The 25,251-nt window shown below is 44.1% G+C and overlaps 1 protein-coding gene across 3 annotated transcripts in view; it reads left to right on the top strand.

Annotated features, from left to right (window-relative positions):
• Positions 1-9,797: 9,797 nt before the first annotated feature.
• Positions 9,798-25,251, top strand: part of ABITRAM (actin binding transcription modulator) — a 31,883-nt gene continuing 16,429 nt past the window's right edge. Inside the window, exons 1-3 of one of the 3 annotated variants that reach the window (XM_037893400.2) lie at positions 9,798-9,949; positions 13,250-13,301; positions 24,838-24,967. In XM_037893400.2, the coding sequence (XP_037749328.1) occupies positions 9,889-9,949; positions 13,250-13,301; positions 24,838-24,967 (243 nt within the window). In that variant the 5' untranslated portion in view covers positions 9,798-9,888. Of the gene's footprint in view, positions 9,950-10,148; positions 10,362-13,249; positions 13,302-24,837; positions 24,968-25,251 lie in introns of those variants that run through there. The other 2 variants (XM_037893399.2, XM_043540317.1) reach the window with 2 other exon arrangements.

Here is a 25,251-nt window from a genome sequence, read left to right as displayed (position 1 = left end):
TATGAATGGCAAATCCTCTCACCTATGGAGTATGGTGGAGGTCCAGTATTATTGCTGGGGGTTCCAAAACTAAGCACTGCCCCTCATATCAGGCTTCTAGAAATTCTGCCTCTGGCAGCAGGGTTGGTGGCTCATTTTTTCCTGACTACTTTGTTTTATAATTTTAATTCTTATTCATTTTTGTGCAATAGTGACTTCATTTCACTTTTAGCTCTGCTCTCTCTCTCCTTAGCTGAGAAATTACCAGAGTATTGGGGCTTTAATCCTTTGCGTGACCCTCTTTAATTGGCTTCCTCTTTCCTCAGTCCAATGACAGAGAAGCCCTGTAAGCATTGAGCCAAGTCCAAGTTGTGCTATATTTATAAGGCAGCTATTCAGGAGCTTCAAAAGGCAAGCTGTGCTCTGCCTCTGTCAGAGCAGAGTCAGACTGGCCTGGCATGCCAGGTCTTATACCTGTGTGAAGCCGTAATTCAGCCAGAGGTTGTCACAACCAGGATGTGAGCAGTTTAACCAAGTGGTGGGGGTCAGGATGGGTGCAATACCAGGAGGTCAGAGTCTGAGATGGGCCAGATGGCAAACTGAGAATCAGGTGTCAGGAGGCAGGCAGGGTCAGACTACCAGGAGATCAGCAGCAGAAAGTAGGAGCAGGTATCACAGGAAACACTCCAAATCAGGGAGACCCCAGCTGCATGGACAACTTCCTGTTCCTGTACTTGGGTTACACAGAGGCTGGGGACCAATCAGGAGTTGCACTAATCAAATCCCAGCACTACAGTCCTCTTCTAGCATTCAACTGCTATTCTAGTAGCTGTTAGAAGGTCACTGGGTGGGAGGTTAGGTCTGTCTAGCTCTTAAGGTTATTGGGGACCTGGATTCAAGACCAGTGGCCCCTGACAGAGGCAGGTTTGTTCAAAAGCAAGGATTCCCCACAGCCAATTCAGTCCTTTTTAATGTATTTATTCTTTTAACAAAAGGACGGAGTAGGAAAGTCTGGAGCATGTCACCATTAATTCCTTCTCCTTATGAGCCAATTAATCTGGTCTTCCCTATGTTCAGCATCTCCACCTTCCACAAAGTGGGCAGTTTTCTTCTTCATTCCACCACAAGGAGAAGATAACTTGAAGAGCCATAGAAAGTTGTTCACCACTTTGAAGTTCTTGTCAACAGTATAGGTCTCATGGTCGAGGTCTGCCATGCGGCTGATGCCATACTTCCCAAGACAGCATTGAATCAGAGAACTATCAGTCAGAGCACTGCACTGCAAACAAGGCTCTGGTCCCCAGACAGAAGCAAATTAATAAGTTGCTTATTTGTAACTTCAATGCAAGTGGTATAAAAATCAGGGTTTAAATTCTTCCTTTTGTCCTCCCAGTGTGAGAGAATGTTTGCTGCAGGTTTTCTTGAAACAGGGCTCTTTTTTCTAAACAGGGCTCTTTCATAGTGCTCTGTATGAGGTGCACAACCCCTCTCCCACCCTGAAGCAAGTCTGGGCATGCAGGGAAGGGCTTTTGTTCAAGACTGCTATTTCCATAAAGCCCTGTCTGTCTCTGGTAGCAGTGTAATGGCTTCTGACCTGTCTGGTTTGCAGACCGTGGGCCCCCACTCTGCCAGAGAAAAGTACTGTTTCAAAGGCAGGAAGGGGATCCCCTTTGCCCTCTCCACAGGCTCTTAAACTTAAAGCACAAGGAATGCAACAGATGCAGATAAGGACTCCATTTCTCACACAAATTACTCCTGACAGATTTAGAATTCCTATGGCCTGCATTTTTGTGTGCCCCCTGCACAGAAAAACACACAAAAAATCTGCCAGGGGAAACACACCTCTTCGCTGGCAGCCCAGACAGTGCGGCTGTTCCAGTGTGCCTGGAGCAGCCTCAGAGATGGGGGAGGGGGCTAGGTGTGTGTGCATGCATGATTGATCACCGTTGGGGGTGGGGGAGCAGGGCTGGGCATATGCACGTGCCAACTATCAAGGGAGAGAGTGACTCTGTCCATCTCTCTTCCGACTGCAGCTCACTGGCGTGGAAGGGTAGGGCTCTTTATTATGCATGAAGCAGGCTAGAGGCAGAAATGTGGCAGCCTGCCTGAGTTAATTGATCTCATTCTCTGGCACAAATGTAGCAGCCTGACTGTGTAGTAATAACGTTAAAGTTGCTGTTGATGGTTAATTGATCTCATTCTCTGAGGCAGAAATGTAGCAGCCTGCCTATGTAGTAACATATTAACATTGTTAATATTCCTATTGTTAGTTTGTTGGATCATATTAAAGAAGTTCTGTATTAAAATCACAAATGAGTTTGATTCCCCATAGTTTAAATTCCAGGGTATTATTAATTAAGAGGTCTCTTGGTTTTTGGTCTCTTGTTTTTACTGTTTCTCTCCCTCTCTGTGTGAAACTTGCAAGCTGCTAATTGTGTTAGTACATCCTAAGACAGAGTCTGTTCTCAAAGCAATACTTTGTAACAACAACTACTCACAGAGACAGACTCAAAGCAATACTTTGTAACAACAGAAACAGCACACAGAGACTCTCTGCCCTTTTGTTGTATTAATCTCGCTTTGTTAACAATTGTGATTAAAATAGAGATAGAGGATGTATGTAATGGATGCTTGGTGTGGATAATAAATGAATGATCAGGGAAGTGTCAGCCTAAGAATCCATTGTCGATCGGCCGAAGAAGGCGTCAAGTGGAAACAACCAGAGGACCCCCGGATGGCAGACTGGAATCCATCTAACAGCCTCAAGAATGGGAGAACCGAAGAACAAGATAACATCTGGCAGCACGGAGCCATCAGGAATGTGCCATCTGCTGATTGATTCAGCAACAGCATGATGAAGCAATTCCCATAGACTGGCATAGGAATAAATTCCTATAAAAATGGACTCTAGAAACTGAGAACTTTGGGGTCTGATTCTGCAAATCAACTTCCAGGAGCATCAGATGTGCATCTGACAAGGCCCTGCTCCCTCCTCATGTCCAGGCCACCTGGCCAGTGCCTTGGCACGAGCAACTCTAAGGCTGGTAACTACGATAACAACCTTGCAGAACCTGTGTGTGTGTGTGTGTGTATGTGTGTGTGTGTGAATGAATTTTGTGTACCTACAATTCCCATGTAACTTCAGCTGGATAAATTTTTTTTCCTTCTTCCTCACTTGAACTGTGTTCTCAGCATCAGAACAGCTGCTAAACAGCTGCTGCATTTGAATACAGAAAGCACATCCACCTTAGGAAAAACTCAAAGCATTAGCTAACATGGTAACATTAGAATTTTACCAAAACTGTAGCATGGACAAAGCAGTGTGTAGTTTTCACATGTTAGCCGGTTGAGGTAAACAGGTGGGGTGAGCTTAGAGTTTACCTTGACCACCTGACATGTGAAAACTACAAACTGTCTTGCCCATGCTACAATTTTACCACGTGTTAGTTTCCATGTGTTAGCTAGCAAATAGTAAAAAACAACAACTTTTTTCTTAGTGAAGACAAGATCACGAGAGGCCTTCATTTCAGTTACATTTGTATTTAATGGAAAATTGTATGAATACTTGCTTTAGCAGAAATTTTCCCATCCCCAAAGGGACTTCTTTAAAATGTAAGGGGAAAAAAATCAAAACAGTATCCTGAAGTTGTTGACCATCCTTCTGTTTCAACAGTTTAATTTTTAGTAGAGAGTTTTCTACTGACCTTAAAAATAGATATAAATGCAAATCGGCTTTTCCTTCCACCTCCATTTTTTCTTTTCAATCTGTCCTGCAGCTTGGATGTATATGATTCATTTCAGACAAGCAATGAAAATTTCAGTAAAAGATTTGGAACATGAACATATCACAGCAAGTTTGATGTCCTCTTTCCAGAATCCAATTCATTTGCTGTTTTATTTTTTTTCTTTTCTTCTCTCTTCTGAAAGACACACTGCTTTTGTATATTCTGTGTCTCTCTTTTCCTTTCACTTCAATATTCCTTCCCAATGCAGAGTTTGTTTTCCTTTTGTCTCTAAAATTCAACTGCTTTCTTCAAGAAGTTGTATTGTGATGAAGTTTTCTTTGTTGTATTAAGGACCGTAACTTGGTGTTACCTTTTTATAGACCCTTGCTGAGCCAAAGTAGATAAAAGGTGACAGGTCATCTTGACCCATAAACCTGTTATATAGAATTGCTAATAAAAATGAGCAGAAGGCAAAGCGAAAAGAATTATCTGAATTGTGTTTGTTTAGGTTGAAGTGTGGTGGTGGTATGACCTTCAAGGGGCTTTTATAAAGGACACAAGTTGGCATAAAAATAGAGTAGGTATTCTCTGAAATAGAAAAAAAAATGCCTATGTTTGGACCATCATATTTTGTTTTCAATTAATCAGCCTGATGAAACAGCAATGCTTGACCACGCCTCTCCAAAATTTTAGAGGAACACACCACTAACATTTTTTAGGATCCTGAAAATCCTCACCTCACCCTCAGCCAACACCTTTGCTATGAAGTCTGGGGGAATACTCCTATACATCTGGATCACAAATGAACCAGTTAGATTCTGGAATGTCAGGCCATCAACTGGATTCTAAGCAACCTCTGGTCTTTAAGATTCCTGCTATGCACTTCCTTGTGTGTAACTACTTCGCCACTATTTTCTTGCTTTCCTATTCTTATTGTTGGTTTCTGTCTGTTTTACTTCAAGCTTGACTAGTTATATTGTGTGATATCATGTGCTAATCATGGCAGTAAATGTGACAGACTAAGATGAAAATTAAGTAGTTGTGCCCCAATGTGAAGGAGGATTGGTAGCAGGAGTCAAGGGCATTCCTGACAGATGTCATCCTAGACAGGTCAACTGACTTGTGATCCAGAGGCTGAAGTACACCAGCCCGTTCAGACCTGTCTGTGTACTATAACCTGTCTGTGGCATGTGAAACATCTTCACCACGTCAAAATCCATTCAGATGAGTGAACATCTTTTTGTTCTGATAGCTCTAAGCGTGGCTCTATTTCCTTGGTCAAAACCACCATGTCAGCTGAATTTAGGTTTTGCTGTGCATTCAAGATAGTGAAATTTAATTCATTTATTACCACAGACTTTTTTTGCAGGGGGGATTTGGGCAAAAAGACAGTTTATTATATAATTTTCTTTTAAAACTGAAAATTAGGATTACACTACTTTGAGAAGCTTCAGAAACACTTACATTTAATGTTAAAAAAATCTTATTGGACCTGATTTTACCCCTTACTCAGACGTGCAAACTGGGAGATGCTTTACTGAAGTCAATGGAGAATCAGGTTCATTGTGTTCAGTAATTGCTGCAGTTGGAGGAATGCTAGATAGCCAAAAGGTCACAAGGTCATGTTTTGCCCAACTAGTATGTATATTTGCTAGGTTTCACTCATTTGGAGAGAGAGAGAATCTTCATTCTGGGATTAGTTTTTAAGTAATCTTAAAACTAACTCCATTTAAGGTGAAATATTCACTCCATATTTCCCCAAGCCATTTAAAATCTCATACATAATATTCTGAAATTACTCTTATTCCAGCTGACCTAATTTGACAACTGTACAGCATGCATCTGTTTCAGATGAGCAATTGTGTGACAAAAACTAACTATATTTTTCAGAAGATGTACCAAGCTAGAAGTAAATGTTGAAAAGTTGTCTATCTGGATACAGAAATACGCATGATTGGTTATGTTAGCATCTAGGCCTATACCCTGAGACCTGTGTATGGGAAGTATCCAAAGGTATTTAGAAGGCTGTTCTAGTCATACATTTCCTCTCCTCTGCTCTTCTTCACGTAATCTTTTTTCAGCATCTACTGAATACAGTATAAGCTTTAAGAAAAGGAGTACCTGTGGCACCTTAGAGACTAACAAATTTATTTGAGCATAAGCTTTCGTGAGCTACAGCTCACTTCATCGGATGCATTCAGTGGAAAATACAGTGGGGAGATTTATATACATAGAGAACATGAAAAAATGGGTGTTCATGAACATGAAATGAGAGTGATCAGGTAAGGTAAGCTATTACCAGCAGGAAAGCTGGGGTGGGGGGGAACCTTTTGTAGTGATAATCAATGTGGGCCATTTCCAGCAGTTGACAAGAATGTCTGAGGAACAGTGGGCGAGGGGGGGGGAGGGAATAAACATATAAACATGGGGAAATAGTTTTGCTTTGTGTAATGACCCCATCCACTCCCAGTCTTTATTCAAGCCTAAGTTAATTGTGTCCAGTTTGCAAATTAATTCCAATTCAGCAGTCTCTCGTTGGAGTCTGTTTTTGAAGTTTTTTTGTTGAAGAATTGCCACTTTTAGGTCTGTAATCGAGTGACCAGAGAGACTGAAGTGTTCTCCGACTGGTGTTTGAATGTTATAATTCTTGACGTCTGATTTGTGTCCATTTATTCTTTTACGAAGAGACTGTCCAGTTTGGCCAATGTACATGGCAGAGGGGCATTGCTGGCACATGATGGCATACATCACATTGGTAGATGTGCAGGTAAACGAGCTTCTGATAGTGTGGCTGATGTGATTAGGCCTTATGATGGTGTCCCCTGAATAGATATGTGGACACAGTTGGCAATGGACTTTGTTGCAAGGATAGGTTCCTGGGTTAGTGGTTCTGTTGTACCACAAATCATGCAACTGACCAATTTTCCTTCAGCAAATTTACTCAGCCAAATACCCCTTCCCATTTCAGATGATAAGAAGACTGTACCTAAGGAGACCGTGTGGAGAAAAACAAAGCAGAGGCCCTACCATCAGCTAATTATAAAAGATAATGCATCTAAGGCCTGTAGGATTACATAATAAAATCTGTGAGATAGAAGATATGTCAGGTTAACACGATAAAGGTATAGCGGGGGGAAAAAAAAGACTAGTGACTGCAAGTGTCCTCAATGGTGTTTTTAAGTTCGTCAGATGTGAATAGGGTCTGTGAGTCTCATGGACAGGCTATTCCCCTTCCCTTATCAGGGAGGAGTGAAAACATGACGTCCACCCTTGCAGTGGGCACCAACACAATAAAATGCAGCACTTCTCACTGTGTGCTCCCTTTTGCTTAGAGCCAATCAGCGGGCCATATTCACATGACAATGCCTATGTACAGGCTGGTCTGAATTCACTTTTCCAGTCAGGTTTTGTGACACATCAATGACATGTTAGAAAGAGCATCATATCCACCTCGCCCCGTGGGCCACTTGGTCTGTGACTGTTCAAAGAGGTCAAGCAGGCAGGGCTGCCTCATGATCCCAGGTTACTGATCGCTGAGCATGGTCACCCCTGTCTAGATGGCCATACAATTATTATTGTTTCATTCACCACATAATAGTGCAAACAGAAGCTAGGAACTGGAGCAACTTGGAGCTGACAGCATTGGGGGCGCCAGGGGGAACCAATCCAGGTTACTGTAAATATCTCTGGAGGGATTGTATTTGCTCTGTGTACACTGCATATGAATGTACATTCTGTGTACATTGAGTGTATAGTGTGCACATTGTGCGCATATCCTGTGAGTGGGAATAGTGTGTACACTGTGTGAACAGTGCATACCTTGCACTTACATTCTAGACTCACAGAAATATAGATCTGTAAGGGACCTCAGTAGGTCATCTAGTCCAGTCCCTACACTGACACACAGGACTAAGTATTACCTAGAGCATTCCTGACAAATGTTTGTCCAACCTGTTCTAAAAAAATCTCCAATAATGGAGATTCCACAACGTCCCTAGGTAATGTGTTCCAGTGCTTAAAAATCCTTACAATTAGGACATTTTTCCTAATATTTAACCTAAATCTCCCTTGCTTCAATTTAAAGCTATTACTTTTTATCCTGTCCCCAGTGGGTAAGAACAATTTATCACCCTTCTCTTTATAACAACTTTTTATGTATTTAAAGACTGCTATCATGTCCCCTGTCTGTTTTCTCGTCTCCAGACTAAAAAACCCCCCAAGTTTTGTCAATCTTTTCCCACAGGTCATGTTTTCTAGAGCTTTAATGATTCTGTTCCTCTCTTCTGGACTTTCTCCAATTTGCCCACATCCTTTCCACAGAGTGTGCCCAGAACTGCACACAGTATTCGCTGAGGCCTTATCACTGCTGAGCAAAGTGGAAGAATTACTTCTCGTGTCTTGCTTGCAACAGTCTTGCTAATATATCCCATAGTGATGTTCATTTTTTTTTGCAACAGTGTTACATTGCTGACACGGTTAGTTTGTGATCTACTATAACCCCCGGTCCTTTTCTGCAGTACTCCTTCATTGCACACACACACACATTGTACAGTGTTACATTTTGGATGTATATGCTGTGTCCGGTGTGCACACTGTATTTGTATTTACTGTATATTTGTATGTGTACAGTGTGTATACGCTGTGTGTAGCCTACAGTCTGTATTGTGTATGTACGCTATGTGTAATTGAGTGTGTACATGCTGTGTAGTCTATACATTGTTTGTAGTGTGTACATTATGTGTGACAGCATAGTGCGTGTACAGTGTGTGACTCTATGTGACATGAACCCAGTGTGTGTATGCTGTGTGGGACTGTACATTACATGAACATAGTGTGTGTGCTGTGTGCAACTTCACATGTACCCAGCATATGTATGACTAGCACTCCACTCACTACCTAGGAAGAAGGAGGCCTAAGAGCAGGGGTGAAAATAACTTAAGGGACACACGGCAGCCGAGGTTCTGAGCAAGGTGGGGGGTGCAGCCTCGGGCAGAAGGGGCAGGGCTGTGGCTAGTCTCCTGTAGCCAGCCCTTCAGCGCGGCCAGGCAGCGATTTAAATGGCCCAGGGCTCCCTGCCATCACCACTTCCCCACGGCTCCGGCAGTGATTTAAAGGGCCTGGGGCTCCGGCTCTTTAAATAGCCACTGGAGTGCCGGGCCACCACCGCTACCCTGGGCTCAGGCAATGATTTAAAGGGCCCGGGGCTCCAGCTGCTGGCTTACTTTCACCTCTGCCTAAGAGAAGGGCAGCGTAGCATCCTTCATGCTACCTCTTACTCAGAAATATCTGTTTGAAGGACTGAGTGTAGCGAGATTAGAATACACTTGTTAATTTTACATAAATAAATAACATGTAAATATGTATCTAGAGAAATGTTTGATGACTTCATTATTTTTTTTTGCAATATGTAATTCATACTTAGGCCCTTCCCTCCCGTTAACCTTAGACCCCTCATAACCTTAATCCAGCCCTGACTCTATGATGCGTTTTTCATGGCCATGAATTTGGTAGGGCCCTACACATACCGGCGCGTGTGACTGTGCGTGACACGCACCCAGTGTGTGTGCATGCTGTGTGACTGTGCATTAGCATGACACACACCCAGCCCTTGTGTGGGACTGTGCGTGACACGCACCCAGTGTGTGCGTGTGGTGTGTGACTGTGCATTAGCATGACACACACCCAGCCCTTGTGTGGGACTGTGCGCGACATGCACCCAGTGTGCACAGGGGCTGGGCGTGTCTGTGCGGAACACGCACGTGCACGGGAGGCTATCGCCGGGGCGCCTGTTCTGAGAGGGTCTCTCCCCAGGCCCCGATTCATGGAGGACGCTGCAGCCGACTGGGATTTCCGCTCAGGCCCCTCGTGGCGCGCTGTGTAACCGCTCACGCCGGTTACGCGCCGCCGGCCGGGCGGGAATGAGCTTGGAGCAGGCTCGTAACCGCCCAGCGGGGAGCGCGAGCCGTTCTCGCGGCTGCGGGTGAGAAGCCACGTGCTGGCAGGTCACCGCCCATCGCACGTGTCTCAGCGGCGCCGAGCGAGGGGCGGCTCTTCCCGCCTCGGGGCAGGAGCCCCTCCCGCCGCCGCCGCCCGGACGCAATCCAGGAAGGGACTCGCGCGCTGATTGGCTCGCGGTGACCCCGTGACTGGAGGGGGAGGCGCCCGCCGCCAGGTCGGAGCGGGCATGGCGGCGGCGGCGGCGCCGGGGGTGACGGAGCGGTACTTCACGCGCTGGTACAAGCCAGGTACCCGCCCCTCCCCCCGCGGGGGCTGTGGAGAGGCCGGGCGGGGGGTCGCGCGGGAACGGGGCCAACCCCTGTAACGGGGGGATGGGCCGGGCCGGGCCGGGCCGGGCCTGCCCGAACCCCGCCCGGGGGAGGGGGCTGGTGGCAGAGCTCGGCCCAGGGTCCGCCTCCCTCCTTCCCTCCCGTGCAGAGCCCGCCGGGCGCGACCCGCCCCTGTGCGGAGCCCGGCCCTCGCCCGCGGGTGCGCTGCGGCTCCCGGCGGCGCGTCCCGCGGCTGCGGGCGGGTGAGCGGCGGGTCTGGCCGCGGCCGGGCTGTCAGCTCGTACCCGGCTTCGCCGCTGTCCTCCCTGCCAAGGGGCTGAGCTCGCGGCTGGCGTGAGAGCCCCGCTCAGGCTGTCGCCTGCCGCCCTGGGTGAGCCAGGCCGCACCGTGGAGAGCCCCAGAGAGGGGGGGCGGGGAGCGGGTTTTGTGTGATGCGGGGCGGGGTGGTGCGGGGCTCTGTGTTGTGCAGACTTCCCTGGTCGTGTGAGGGCTGGTCTGTGCAGTTACTTTGAGGGCATCAGTGTGAAACGGCTATAGTCGAAGCAGGGTAACTTCCTTGTGTAGATGCAGTTATCTGGGTACAGAGGTGCCTTGTGCCAGTACAGCTTATTCCAGTAAACTGAAGAGAATAAAAGTCAGCATTATAAGGCAGCTTTGTACCAGTCTACCTGAGCCCGCAGTAAGGATTGCATATTTAACTATTTGGGTAAGAAAACACTCCCTGCTGATGTGCTGAGACAGCTGCCTTTCATGCTGACCAATGTTGTCTCCTGGTTTTCTTGGACTCATTTGCTAGTCTGCCTGTAGTATTTGTCTGTTGTCTCTTATTTTATACTTAGATTGTAAACTCCTTGGGCCTGCAGGGCTGCCTCTTTGTTCTGTGTTGTACATCAGCTAGTGCCGTGAGGTGGTGGTCTGTCACTGGAGCTGCGAGATGCTGTGAGAATACAAGTACAGTAACTCCTCGCTTAATGTTGTAGTTATATTCCTGAAAAATGCAATTTTAAGTGAAACTATGTTAAGCGAATCTACATTCATTTTTATGAGGAAAGTGAATGGGGGGGGGGGGGGTTAGGTTCCAGGGAATTGTTTTTTGTTTTTTTTTGCCATATAGTACTATAGTTGGGAGGTGCCCCCACCTTATCCCGCACAGCCCACAGGCACTGGAGACAATGAGGCAGGCAAGGAGGCTGAAGGTGCTGTAGGCTAGGAGAAGCACAGTGGCAGCTTCCCCTACTCTGCAAGCACCAGAGGCAGGGGGCTCAACCCTTGGCTGGCCTGCCCACTCCACCTCATCCCCCCAACCCCCCACCCTTAATCCGCCTCTTTCCCCCCCCCCCCTTCCCATTTACTCCTCACGCCATGTCCTAGCTCCTCCCCCCTGCCCGCAGCAATCAGCTGGCTTGCAGTGTTCAGGAGACGGGGAGGAGCAAGGACACAGTGTGCAGGCTCCCCCTCCCTCCCCTGCCTCCTGAATGCTGCATACCAGCTGATTTCCGCAGGCAGGACGCAGGGGAGGGAGGCGGGAGGCACGCCGCATCCTTGCTCCTCCCCCCTCCATCCTGAACACCACAAGCCAGTAGCGTAGCTGGGGGGGAGCGGGGCAGCGGCACTCCCCCATTGAGCACAGGTGGTGCCTTGTCAATGTCTTGGCGCCTTTTAAATTTTCACCTGTTGAGGGAACAGGAGGAGCGATCCAAAAAAAAAAGGTGCCACCCGCTGCGGCGCTTTTACTCACCCAGCGGCGCTCTGGGTCTTCGGCGGGACCTTCGGTGCCGTGGGTGGCGCCTCTTTTTTTTTTTTTTGGATCGCTCCCCCTGTTCTCTCCACCTGGCTATGTGGCGACTGCTGCAAGCCAGCTGATTGCCGTGGGCAGGAGGTGGGGGGAAGGAGGGAGAAGGCGCTGATCCATGCGGTCTGCAGGCGGGTGGGAAGCGCTGTGGGGGCGGGCATAGAGGAGCTGATAGGAGGGCTGTCAGCTGTGGACAAAGCAGGCAGCCAGAGGATGTTTTTGTGAAGCATTGCACAACTTTAAATGAAGCACATTCTGTAATTGAGCAGGGATGTAAGATAGAAACAATGTTAAGCGAGAGGACGTTAAGTGGGGAGTTACTGTAGTACTCCTGAGGAAATTCTGCACCAAAAATTAAAAATTCTGTGTACAATATTTTAAAATTCTGCAAGTTTTATTTGTCAATAAATAAATGCAGAGGCTCTGGCATGGCAGTGGGGATCACAGGCCACTGGCTTGCTGAAGGTGGAAGATCACCCAACTGCCCCCCACCCCTGGGACATAGACTCGGTGGTGAGGCTGCACCCGATCCTGACACAGCACAAGGTCTGGATCTGCCCAAGAAATGCCCTGGGGCCCTGCCCCTCTGCTCCAGGCACACCAGGTGTGGGGCAGGCAGGCTCAACCAGGCAGGATCCAAGTGTGGAGGGAATCTAGGTGTGGGTGAGAGTGTTCTGTGTGGGACAATCTGGGTGCAGGCAGCTCAGTGGGGGGTGTAGGTGTGGATGCACAGAGGCTCGGGGTGGGGAGAGGGAGGTTCCAGGTGCAGGGGCAATGGGACTCTGCAAAGGCTTCCAGGTGAAGCTGGTTGGGGCTTAGCGGTGGGGTCTGGTTGCTGGGAGAATGGGGCTTAGTGGGGTAGGGGTCTGGGTACAACTAGTTGGGGGTCAGTGGTGTGGGGGCTCAGGGTGGTGCAGGGGAAGGGACATCAGAGTTGGGGTTTGAGTGCAAGGAGCTCAGTAGGGGGCGGTCTGGGTGCAGGGATGGGGGTTTGGAGGCAGGGGGTCTGGGTGCAGAGGGCTCCAGATGCAGGGGTTGAGGTTTGGGTATGGAGGGCTAGGGGGCTTCTGGATGTACCTGCTGAGGCGTGGCAGGGGTATCTGGGTATGGGAGGTCCAGATGCAAGGGAGTTGGGTGGATTGGGGAGCAGCTCCCTGTACAGTGACTCCTCACCCCACAGTTGAGGAGTGGTGGGGGAAGGAAGCAGGGAAGGATGCTGAGCTTCTTGCATCTGGGGGAGGATTCTGGGGGTGGGTCTGCCACAGCTTTTACAAAGCAGGAAAATATGACTCCTGTTCTACAGATGGGAGAACTGAGGCACAGAGATTGCTTTTCATCACTGAAGTGTGTAGGAACCTTCTTCATGAACTATAAATCCATCTTAGTATGCAGAAATACATTTCAGTGTATTGGTTCTTGCATGTTTCTAGCTTAGTGTAGTGATTGGTTTTGGTTCTTTTTTACAGATGTTAAGGGTAATCTATGTGAGGACCACTGTATATTGCAGCATTCTAATAGGTAAGTAAAATCTGGTTAAATTCTTAGGATATTTGTTTTGCACTACTAGTTTGAAAACACATCTTTAATAGAGAGCTAATGTTTTCAACACTGAAAGGATGATATTTGGGTTTTCTATATTTCAGAGTAAGCACCACCATTCTTTGATAGCTTCTTTATTAACACTTTAGTTACCCTAAGTACATAGCTAAGTAAATTAGACACAATATTTAGGTTTTAATATTAGAAAACCTAATATGAATGAGTATTTTTGAAATTTTTTCAACAAGCCTTTTTATTAAAACATTTCCATTTGATGGTTTAAATTTGGAGTATGTATTTTGCTAGTGTATGATAACCTAAAACTGAAATTCATCAGTCTAGTGAAATGCAAATTACTAGATTAGTTAGTTTTAATTTCTGATGGTTGTAATATGTAAATGTAAAGTATCTTGTCTTTTTTAAAAAAAGTCCAAAATATTTCAGTATCAGAAGATATTATGATGGTTTTCATATTTGGTCACAATATACCTACTCTGACTCTAGTTGACAGCATTTGGGCCAAAAATGTTTAAGGAATTATTTTGTAATACAAGTCTCATTTTAAAATTTTTTAGTCATGTTGCTGAGTATGTCTCCTGTAAGTTGCAAATATGAACAAATGGCCTCCCATTTTTAAAATGCGGTTTTACCATGAAAATCATTGGGTAAGAATGTTATCAGGGTACTCAGCAGCTCTCTTTGTGTATTTGGAATTGCGTCTGCTTAAACTAGTTGCTAAGTTTGTAGTTCTGTTAGTCCTGTAGTCAGCACAACTCAGAGTGTAAGTTGGATTCAGTTCCTTCTGCATTCTCAACAGAACTGAGTACAAAATTACAGTTGTTAACCCATAGAGCTACTCATTGCCTGCAGAACCTCTACTACTAGCGATTTATGCATGAGAAGGCAGAACATAACTTGAGTTTCCAAGCCCAGGCAAGGTTTGCAGGGTGGGTACCTGTAAAATTATTGTAACTTGTAAAAGTTTTAGTAATATGTATAAAAATCACTAAGATGACATTGAGTCCCATGATGCCACTTTCCAGTGAGGCCTGTTTTTTTAAAGGAAACCTGCTGACTATCTTAAATTAAATTTTTTTTTTAAAGCTGATTTAAAAAGATTGGAATGTATTTTAAAACTTTGATTAATGTGAATTGAGAAGCTGTGTAATCTCTTGAGGCTACAATTGTAGTAAGGAACATAAGAATGGCCATACTGGGTCAGACCAAGGAAGGCATCTGGATGGTGCCTATCAGGACATGAAGATCAGTACTACGGGAAGACACACAGGGAACACTTAGTTTTTAGAAGCAGTCTGTGCTCTACTATTATGATTGGGTCTCTGATTCTGACAAAAAGTGGAAGTATTAAGTCGTATTAAATGAGAAAAAAAAATTAGACCTTCCAGGGTGGGAGGATATTGGACCTGGGTCCTATTTTGTTTCTTTCAAGTATAAAAAATGCCCAGCTTCATTCAAAAAGGCTGTTTTGGTTTTTTTCTGATTCTTTTCAAATATTAGAGCACCAGGTCATGTCTACCATGGAACATTTTATGGTTACTTGAACTTGTAAAATTAACATTACAAAGGACATGTACCAAGCACATCTTGGGCACAGCCACAATCTAGATGGTTAATAAGTCACTGCAAGCTGAGTAATTGAGGGCAAGAGATTCAACTTTGTTTTGTTTAATTCATTTAACACCATAAACATTTGTAAGAAAGATGTATCTTGTTGATTTATTTCTCCCTCCAGTTAAGGTGTGAGAGCTGACAATAAACATCTCTGAAGTCTTCCAGCACAATAGGGAAGAATAGACTTAATGTTCCTGATTTTTCTTGGGTACAAATCAAGAACTTTAGAAAAATACACAGCAGAAAACCTCATTTCAGTCTTGTTTCTTACAACACAAAGAAGCAAAAGGGACACGCATCCTCTTTTAAAATCCTTTACTGGTCACATTGAACAACTGTTGAAGACTCCTGCTGTTCCTTTGTCTGCTTGCAACTCTGACTTCCGGTCCTGCTAGAAATCATAAGGCTGATAATAAAGTAGAAAACAGTCATATTCGTTCATACTCAGCTTTGTATAGACTACATTAACAATCTGGTGATTCAGCTAATCTTTTAAAATTGGATTAGGAGCTATTTATTCCTACTTCTAAAACTCTGTGGTACTTGGGGCTTCCTCCAAAGTGGAGAACCTCTTCCTCTCCAAGTTCCTGAACAAGGGGATGGGGAGCTCCATGTACTCCCTAGATTCTTCAACAGGACTGAAACATTGGGTTTCACACAATCCCTTTCTTCAGTCACTACCCTCATGAATGGGGCTGGGGAGTAACAGAAGTCCATGAAGGCCTGGAAGCCGCCTTCTCTCTCTGAAGCAGGGAGTTCACAGAGAGAAGCCTCCAGATCCCTATATGAAGCAGGGATTAGTGGGGTGGGGTCGTGGGGAGGAAAGGAGTGGGGAATTCTTTACTTGCAGGGACTCCTCTGCAATTCCCAGAGAGGAGTTATGCTGCTGCTGAAGAGCAGGCGGACACATATGTGCATAGAGAGGGGAGCCCACTTTGCTGTTCTTGGGCCCACCCAGTCTCTCTTCCTGAAAATAACTTCATTAAAAAACAAATGACAAAAAAACACTTCCAAGAAAGAACACTAGACATGCTATTAAAGGTCCTTCTATCCAACTTGGATACTTAACATTCAAGATGAAAGTGTTGCTTTAATGACATTAAATGGAAAAAATAATTTCTCTTCTTGCATTTGTTATACACACTGAAAATAAATTGAAATGGGAAATTAGTCACTTGTAATCTTTTTATATTGTCAGCATCTTTTGTATTCAACCCCTTATTTTGTACCCTTTAGATTAGTATATTATTAATAAGGTTTGCTCTAATAGGGCTAGTCCTGTGAAAATATCAATGTCCTCTCCCTGCCCTATTCTTAAAGCCAGGTCTAAATGCAGCAGCCTGGTATGGAGGCTTAAGTGTCCCTGACCACTCCTAGCTGCTGAGAGGGGGTAGAACTTGTTCCCCTTCTCTTCTGCTGCAGAAGGGCTAATGCCATTCTGTGTTTTTCCTCTTACCGCTTCCTGTCTTCTCCAGATGCAGTGTAGACATTTTTCCTGTTCTTAATGGTATGCACACTGCATCTCAAGCAAGAGCAAAGTAGTAGTGGGCAGTTAGATCTGCTCCTCTTCTGAAGGGTTTCCAGCAACAGAGGATGACATTTAAGTCTCTAGTGTTCCTGAATGTAGCTGGCCTCAGCTTGAATGCTAGTCACTAATAGGAAAAGACCTATGCCAGGGCATAACCCTGGGTGATAATGGACCAATAAAAGAATCTGGGGGAGGGACCCTTCTAAATAAAGTAAATGGAAAAAGTGAAGACTAAAATGGTATACTAACAAAGGCAGGAAGCTGAGAATCAACAGACATGCAACCACTCTGTTTCAAGCCATAGGCAGTTGGGAAGGAACTGGGTGGCAGTGGTCCGCACCTCCTTATATGCCCTTGTTTAGAGGTAAGAGGCACTCCTCTGCACAAGCCTGCAGATTCTGTGTTCTCTGGTTGAGAGTGCACACACATGCTATGGTGGAACACCCCTAGGGACATATACTCAAAGTAGTATAATCAGGTCAACCTGCTTCTGCTGCTGCCAGGGAAGCAATTTTAGGCAGCAGCAAGACAGAACCCTCTCACCTTGCATAAAACACTCCTATATGCTGGCTGTAAATATCTGCCAAAGAACCTTTTCTATTGACTGAGGACTATTTTTACTCCTGGGGGAATCCTGTGCCAAAAAATTTAAAATTCTGTATATTTTGTCAGAATAACACTATCTCACCATTTTCAATTATTTTGGTAATTTATTTCAAATACCTGTCAGCAAGTATGTCTGTAACAATAAAGACAACAAAACCCAATTCCCCTGAAAGTAGAGAGTTAAAGAAGCCTCTATGACAACCCAGTTCCTGTTTCTCTGTTATGTTTTTGTTGGGTGCCTCAGTTTGGGTATTTTCACATGTGCCACCTGGGCATATTTTAGGGGGAAAACTCTGCCCCTCTGGTCTCAGACATGCACATCCCCTCGCCCAGCTGCAGGGCACTCCTTGGCTCACACATCTGCATCAGCTGCCCCCCAGAGCCCTGCTGCAGGTTGCCCAGGCACCTATACCCCTTACCCCTGAGCCCAGCTGCAGGCCACGCCCCAGCCCAGACACCCACACCCTCTACCCCCCAGATACCTGCACCCCCAGAGCCCAGCTGCAGGGTGCCCCCAAGACCAGACACCCACCCCCCAGAGCCCAGCTGTGGGGTAGGCCCAAGTCCAGACACCCACAGCCCCTACTGCACAGAGCCTAAGGATTCAAGGGAAAAACATCCTAATATTGAGTCTCGGGCTTGTATGGAGTTTCCTGCATGGTGCCTTCTTCCTTCAGGATGTGCCAGGAACCACAGCTGCCCAGCACCCTTCCCTCCCCTCTAACCCAGCAGTGTCCTGTATTCGTGAGCTGGACTCTGCTGGGTTCAATGGCCCCTAGTGGCAGCCAGCAGCTCTGCAGCACCAGTTCTATGGGGAACAACAAAATTCTGTGCAGAACATGAGTTCTGCACAAGTTACGCAGTGGCACAGAATTCCCCCAGGAGTGTACTTTAGCCTTGCTTATTGATCTATCGTACCACAGGCAGACTTTTAGGAAAATTATTATTCTCCAGGTGCTAATGGAGAAGCTGGATCTGCCTTAGGTCTCAAAGATTTTTGGCCCTTTGAAATACTAGCAGGCTGGCCTCATTTTGAGACCAGCTGCGAGGGTTGGGTACCCCAGAACATTGTTTCACTTAATTTCTGATGGCAGTCAGCTAAGGTGCTGCTCCTACTGGAACTGCAGCTGCTCAGGCTGGTTCTAGACCTTGTGGCTTTGGCAATATTTCTGTATTTTTTCCCTGGTTTCCCTAGTTTGGTGGTGCGCTGAAGTAGCTCCCTACAACACTGCCTTTCTCAGACTCTTCTAGCTGTGTAGATAAAGTTGCTTTTGAGTGGTCAGAGCCTCTTTCCGATGAGGAGGAAGGGTGTCTTAGACACTAGGGCTCAAGTGTCAGCGACCCTGGTGTGGGTTGTCTTTGACTTTAACATCTGAGGAGATTGACATTTATTCACATTGATGGCTTCATTGGCAACATTGCCTTCTCAGCATGCTGTGCTTAATTGTTTTCCTTGAGGTGTAATGTTCTCCATCTAAAACTATTAGATTTGGAGCTTTTGTTATAAAAATTATATTTTTTTGTCACTGGTTTTCTTGGCTAAATTTGACACTCAGAGAGCTTGGGTATTAAGCTCAACGCCTTTAAGCCATGATCGTCATCTGCAGGATTCATACAAACATTAGATCAATTCTATTATAGTTGAATCACTGGACTTACAAATCTGCGTTACTGAGTGTCTTCAAGTACACTGCTCATCTCCCTGCAATGCTTGATGAGTGAAGGAACAGAATCAACTTTGTTTATAGCCGTTTAAGCAAAGATGCCTCTTCTCTAGACTTTAGGCCTCAGTTATGTGGTGGTATTGCTTAGGCCTGGTTTACACTACAGAGCTAGGTCGAGGTAGGGCTATTTACGCTGACCTAACTCTTAAGTGTCTACATTACAGTGGTGCTCCTGCTGATGTAAGTTGCCCACTACATTGATGTAGCAACTCCACCTCCCCGAGAGGCGTAGTGCTTAGGTCGATGTAGTTAAGGTGATGCAGTGTTTAAACAGACACTGCATGACTTACATCTCCTGTTGGCTGTCAGCCCAGCCCCCCATTCCCATCAAGCTCTGTTAGCCCCAGGATGAGGGGCTGACAGCAGGAGCCCAAGACAAAATGTGAAATAATAGCAACTGTGAAACTGACAAGAATGTCAATTTCACTGGAGGTAGGCTCCCTGCTGTGAAATTGTGCTCTGTCCTGGGGGGGGTTAAGGGCTCCAGCTGTGAGGCCCATGTAGCTGTCAGTGCCCCACAATGCCCCACAATACCCCACTTCAGTCGGTGCAAGCGCTGTTTGGTGAAGACACGCACCACTGGCAGAAGGAGGGTAGTTGATTTAATTGCTGTGGTGGCTGTAGATCAATCTAACTTAGGTTGATCAAATTTTGTTGTGTAGACATGCCCTTACGTATTTGAGGTTTCCTAATAGCAGGGCCCCATGTACTCTGTGGCACAAACCATTTCTCTTGTTCTTCAATTCCAGTCTGTCGGCTCAGAAGTAATGATGGCATTGAATTCAGTCTTTCAACTATTTTTGCCTTGTGTACACTTCACAGGTTAATTTGTCTCTAAAACTTTTTCTTCTGTGTTCATCCAGCACATCCTCAGTCTTCCTCTATTTCTAGTTCTTTGCACTCTGGGTGTGAATCACCAGATATGGTATACTTTCCAGGTCTGTTTTGACACATGTCCAAAGCATTGTAGTTGTCTGTCTTGAATCTTTTGCAACAGTGTCATTTCTTGTCCTAGCTGTTTTCTTATAACTTAAATTATTTTCCGCTGTCCTGAAACTCTCAGCCAGTTCATTTCTGCAGTCGACATCTTTCTTTCATCAGCTTACCTCATACTCCAGACATTCCAACCCATACAGTGGTATTGACATGGCACTGTCTCATATACACTAATTTTTATTTCTATTGACATGTCATTAGCCTTCCAGATCTTGCAGCTTTTCTGAGTACAGTAGCAGCTAGTCTGATTCTTCCTATGTCGTCGTCATAATTCCCATTCTTTGATAGTTCTCCAAGGTACATATTTTTTCCCTTGTTCTAGTTCTTTGTCTTTGACTTTAATCTTTATCTCTTCCTCATGTCTTCCAGTTGCCATAATTTTTGTAATCTCTACTGATCTTCAATCTGGATTTTCTGTTTTCCTTGTCTGCCTTCTACAGATTCTCTGTAAATCTTAATTGGTCAGTGGTACAAGGTTAGTAACATCTGCCAATCTAAGGTTATTTTCTGTTGTTCCACATAACTCTTTCCGTTTAATCTCTCAATGCTACAGCCATTACTGCTTCCAGTACCATGCTGAACAAATCTGGTGACAGCATGCATCCTTGTCTCACTCCTACAGTCATCCTGAACGATTCCATCAACTTCTTGTCTTTTCTAACCACACTTATTGACTTGCTGTAGATGTCTTCTATCAGTTTGATTTCTCAGGGATACATATGTTCTCAAAACTTGCCATAATGCCTTCTGCCAAATACTATCAAAAGCTTGTATGAAGTTTATAAAGTAGTTGTAACAGGTTTAGTTGTGTTTTGTATACATCTCTGATATCTGTCTCATCACAATTAGCTGATTTATTATAGTTTATCTTAGTTGAAGTCTGGCCTATTCCTCTGCAAACGCTGCATCCACATACCTTTTCGTTGTCCTCTGCTGCATCTCAGTGAATGCTTTTCCTGGTATGCTAAATAAGTTGGTTCCTCTATAGTTCTTGCATTCAGTCTTCTCTCTTTATAGATTTGGTACTATTTTCACTTTCCCCCCATTTACTTAGCATTTTCTCTTGTGGAACAGCTCTGTGGTTATGTTGTTGTTTCCCAGAAGCTTTTCCTAACTTTCTATCAAGATATTTGCTATTTCGTCTAAAAATTCCAGCACATGCTCTCCCTTATTTGTACTGGGGAGCGTCTCCAGGACAGTTTAATCCACTGCATTCTGCAGGTTGCACAGTTCTTCAGAATATTCTTTACGTTTTTTGTTCATCCTCAATTACTTGGCTGTGCTTGTCTTTCATGGCTGACATCTTCAACTCATATGCCCCGCTCAGTTCTCTTATTTTGTGATACAACATGTTTGTTCCTCTTCACGTATTCTTCTGCTTTTTTATATTGTTTGTAGGGCTGTCAAGTGATTAAAAAAATTAATCATGATTAATCGCACTGTTAAAGAATAATAGAATACCATTTATTTAAATGTTTTTGGATGTTTTCTACTTTTTCAAATGATTTCAATTACCACACAATACAAAGTGTACAGTGCTCACTGTATATTTATTACAAATATTTGCACAGCCAAAAAATATTTTTCAATTCACCTAATACAAATAATGTAGTGTAATCTCTAACATGAAAGCTGAATTTACAAATATAGAATTATGTACAAAAATAACTGCACTCAAAAACAACAGTGTAAAACTTCAGAGCCCACAAGTCCACTCAGTCCTATTTCTTGTTTGAGCGATTGGCTGAACAAGTTTGTTTACATTTGCAGGAGGTAATGCTGCCTGCTTCTTGTTTACAGTGTCACCTGAAAGTGACAACAGGTGTTTGCATGGCATTGTTATAGCCGGCACTGCAAGATATTTACGTGCCAGATGTGCTAAAGATTCAGATGTCCCTTCATGCTTCAACCACCCTTCCAGAGGACATGCGTCCATGCTGATGATGGGTTCTGCTGGATAGCGATCCAAAGCAGTGTGGACTGATGCATATTCATTTTCATCATCTGAATCAGATGCCACTATCAGAAGGTTTATTTTCTTTTTTGGTGGTTCAGTTCTGTAGTTTCCGCATTGGAGTGTTGTTCTTTTAAGACTTGAAAACATGCTCCACACCTCATCCTTCTCAGATTTTGGAGGGCACTTCAGATTCTTAAACCTTGGGTCAAGTGCTGTGGCGATCTTTAGAAATTTCAAATTGGTGTCAGATTTACAGTGAAAGTGTTCTTAAAATGAACAACATGTGCTGGGTTATCATCCAAGACTGCTGTAACATGAAATATATGGCAGAATGCGGGTAAAACAGAGCAGGAGACATAAAATTCTCCCCCAAGGAGTTCAGTCACACCTTTAATAAACACATTATTTTTTAAAGAGTGTCATCCGCATAGAAGCATGTTCTCTGGAATGATGGCTGAAGCATGAAGAGGCATACAAATCTTGAGCACATCTGGTATGTAAATATCTTTTGACGCCAGCTACAACAGTGCCATACAAACACCTATTCTCACTTCCAGGTGACATTGTAATTAAGAAGCGGCCAGCATTATCTCCCGTAAATGCAAACAAACTTGTCTCTTAGCGATTTGCTGAACAAGAAGTAGGACTGAGTGAACTTGTAGGCTCTAAAGTTTTACATTGTTTTGTTTTTGAGCACAGTAATGTAACAAAAAATTACATTTGTAAGTTGCACTTTCATGATAGAGACTGCACTACAGTACTTGTATGAAGTGAACTGAAAAATAGGATTTCTTATAATTTTTAGTGCAAATATTTGTAATAAAAAATTAAAGTGAGCACTGTACATTTTGTATTCTGTGTTGTAATTGAAATCAATATATTTGAAAATGTAGAAAAACATCCAAAAATATTTAATACATTTCAATTAGTATTCTATTGTTTAACAGTGCGATTAATCTTTTTAATAATGATTAATTTTGAGTTAATCACACAAGTTAACTGCGATTAAATCGACAGCCCTAATCATAAGGGCTAGAAACACTTTTTAAAAACAAAAGCTGAGCATAATTCTGTATCAAATCCATGGCATATTTTGTATTGGGTACTACCCTAGTGTACATCGCCTTTTGTAGGGAATGAGGTTTTCAGCTCTAGGCCTGATGTTACACAGCCAATTCACTTTTAATATGTGCATATTACTACGAGGTGATAATGCCTAGACCGTACTTTGACTTAATCTGCCTTTAAAAATCAATAATTATACAACATAGTCCACAGGGCCTTCAGTTTCCAATGTATTTTTGATACAAAATTATGTTTTGTAACATTACTAGTCTTGATAAGAGTGAATTTAAAGTCTATTTGATTCTCATTTGAGAAACATCCCCTCTTATAATAAAGCTTAGTCAGCTCCAAGAAACTCCTCCTCCTTAAAATGTACCAAAACACTTAGCCAATTAAAGGGGATTAACTCATTTCTAGAACTTTAGCTACCTGTGCTCTCATTTCATAGCCTTGATGCCTCTTTAACTTTTACTAAATTGTCCTATTCTACTATTCACTGTCTGAGTGTTTTCTAGAACTCATATAGCTGCTGACTTTAAAATACATTCTAAAATTCAATGGTTATGTGTAAAACAAGGAAATACCTTACAGAGGTGATACTGTCACCTAGGAAACTTTGCTGTTGCATTTGAGGAAAGATCACTTAAAACTAAAATATAAGATTAAAAATAGCATAGATTGCAATGCAGATGTGTGACATTTAGGTAATCAGCATACCTTGACTCTGGTTGATCTGTCAGTTGAGTAAGTTTGCTACTGCTGTCATAATAGTTTGATAGATTTCACTCGTAAACGACCTGTGAAATTTCCTATTTGCAGGTTTCAGAGTAGCAGCCGTGTTAGTCTGTATTCGCAAAAAGAAAAGGATGAAAGCATCCGATGAAGTGAGCTGTAGCTCACGAAAGCTTATGCTCAGATAAATTGGTTAGTCTCTAAGGTGCCACAAAGTACTCCTTTTCTTTTTCCTATTTGCAATTGTTCTTATATGGCATCTGTAAAAAACTTGTTCAGTTTGCAAGTAAAAAGATGGCTTTAACTACCTGCTTTGCAATTTCAATCTGCCATCTGAAAATAAAGCATGGATGCTTAATGAATTGTGTATCAGCGATGACAGATCTGCTGGCCAGTTTCCAGCTAATGATACAACTGTGCAATCCCCAAAGTTTCAAGTGAGTTGCACACATGGAAGTGAGGGTTGAATTTGGCTCTGCAGTTGTAATTTTAAAATGTAGGAGGGGGGCAATGGATATAAAACTTGTCATGGAAGCAAGCAGGTATAGTTGACATACAGGGTGTGTCTTCACTGCAAAGTTAACTTGAATGATTGGCACTCAAGTGTGAGCAGCCACACAGCAAAACCATACCTGAATTACTCTCTCTGCATTGGTGCTGCACTTAACCATGTGGGTGTTAAGACTTCTGGAGCTTTACCTCCTTGTCCTTTGCTCTGTTGTAAGCTGAGCCTCTGATTTAGTGGTCCCCAACCTTTCTTGTGGGAATAGCATATTGCTATTCCCAGAAGACTCTGGTGGGTGCCAGACACCCCGCCACCAAAATGCCGCTGAGAAGCAGGAGTGGCAAGAAATGGCACCCGTGGGCACTGCGTTGGGGACCACTGCTCTCATTCTTTCCCAGTGAATTGTGGGAAGGTATTGGAGGACTGTCAGTACTCGAGTGGCTTAGCCTAAGCGCTCGCTACAAAGGGGGCAGGTGAGCAACCCTAGTGAAAGGCTCAGAAGTTTTAGCCTGCAGTCCTAGATGAACCAGGTAGTCTGTGTTGAACTCTCCACTAAAGTTGGGTTTTGTGTGTGAGGGGCAACACCCCATGAAGAGCCTGAGTGAACCATGTAGTGAAGACATGCCCTCGGTAGCAGCTGAGTTGAATAAGAAAATATTGCCTTTCATAGAACTAACTCACTACGGGAGGCAGTTATTTGCATATTAGAAGGCTAAACAATCCCAGGGATGAAGCTTAAGTACAGTAGGTAATTGTAACTTTTCTTGCAGAATCTGTGTCATCACGCTGGCAGAAGCTCATCCTCTTCTTCAAAATGGAAAAACAATTAAGAGTATTAATTACCAAATCAGTGCCAACTGCAGTAGACTTCAAAATAAAGTCTCTGGAAAGTCAAAGCGGGTATGGCTTTTTTCTTTTTTTAATTTTAAAACTATCTTATCAGTTCACGTTTTATTTAAGTCCTTGAAATGCTTACCTCTAATGGCAACATAAAAAGGATCCACTATATCAGAGGCTGGAGTTCCTTTCCCAGAAAGAAATTTCTTACGTTGTCTACCATTGTTGACGTTGGTTCAGATCCTCCAAGATTAAAGAACTCCAACCTAGACTGCTCTTCAAATACCTGCAGCAGTGTCTATACTAAGCACCCCATTCCTTAGATCTGTTCTGAGGAGGAATATGTA

This window comes from Chelonia mydas, chromosome 2 (assembly GCF_015237465.2).
Source record: "Chelonia mydas isolate rCheMyd1 chromosome 2, rCheMyd1.pri.v2, whole genome shotgun sequence".
NCBI classification, from domain to species: domain Eukaryota; kingdom Metazoa; phylum Chordata; order Testudines; family Cheloniidae; genus Chelonia; species Chelonia mydas.
Note: the sequence above shows the minus strand (reverse complement) of the source record. Positions and strands in the feature narration are given on the sequence as shown.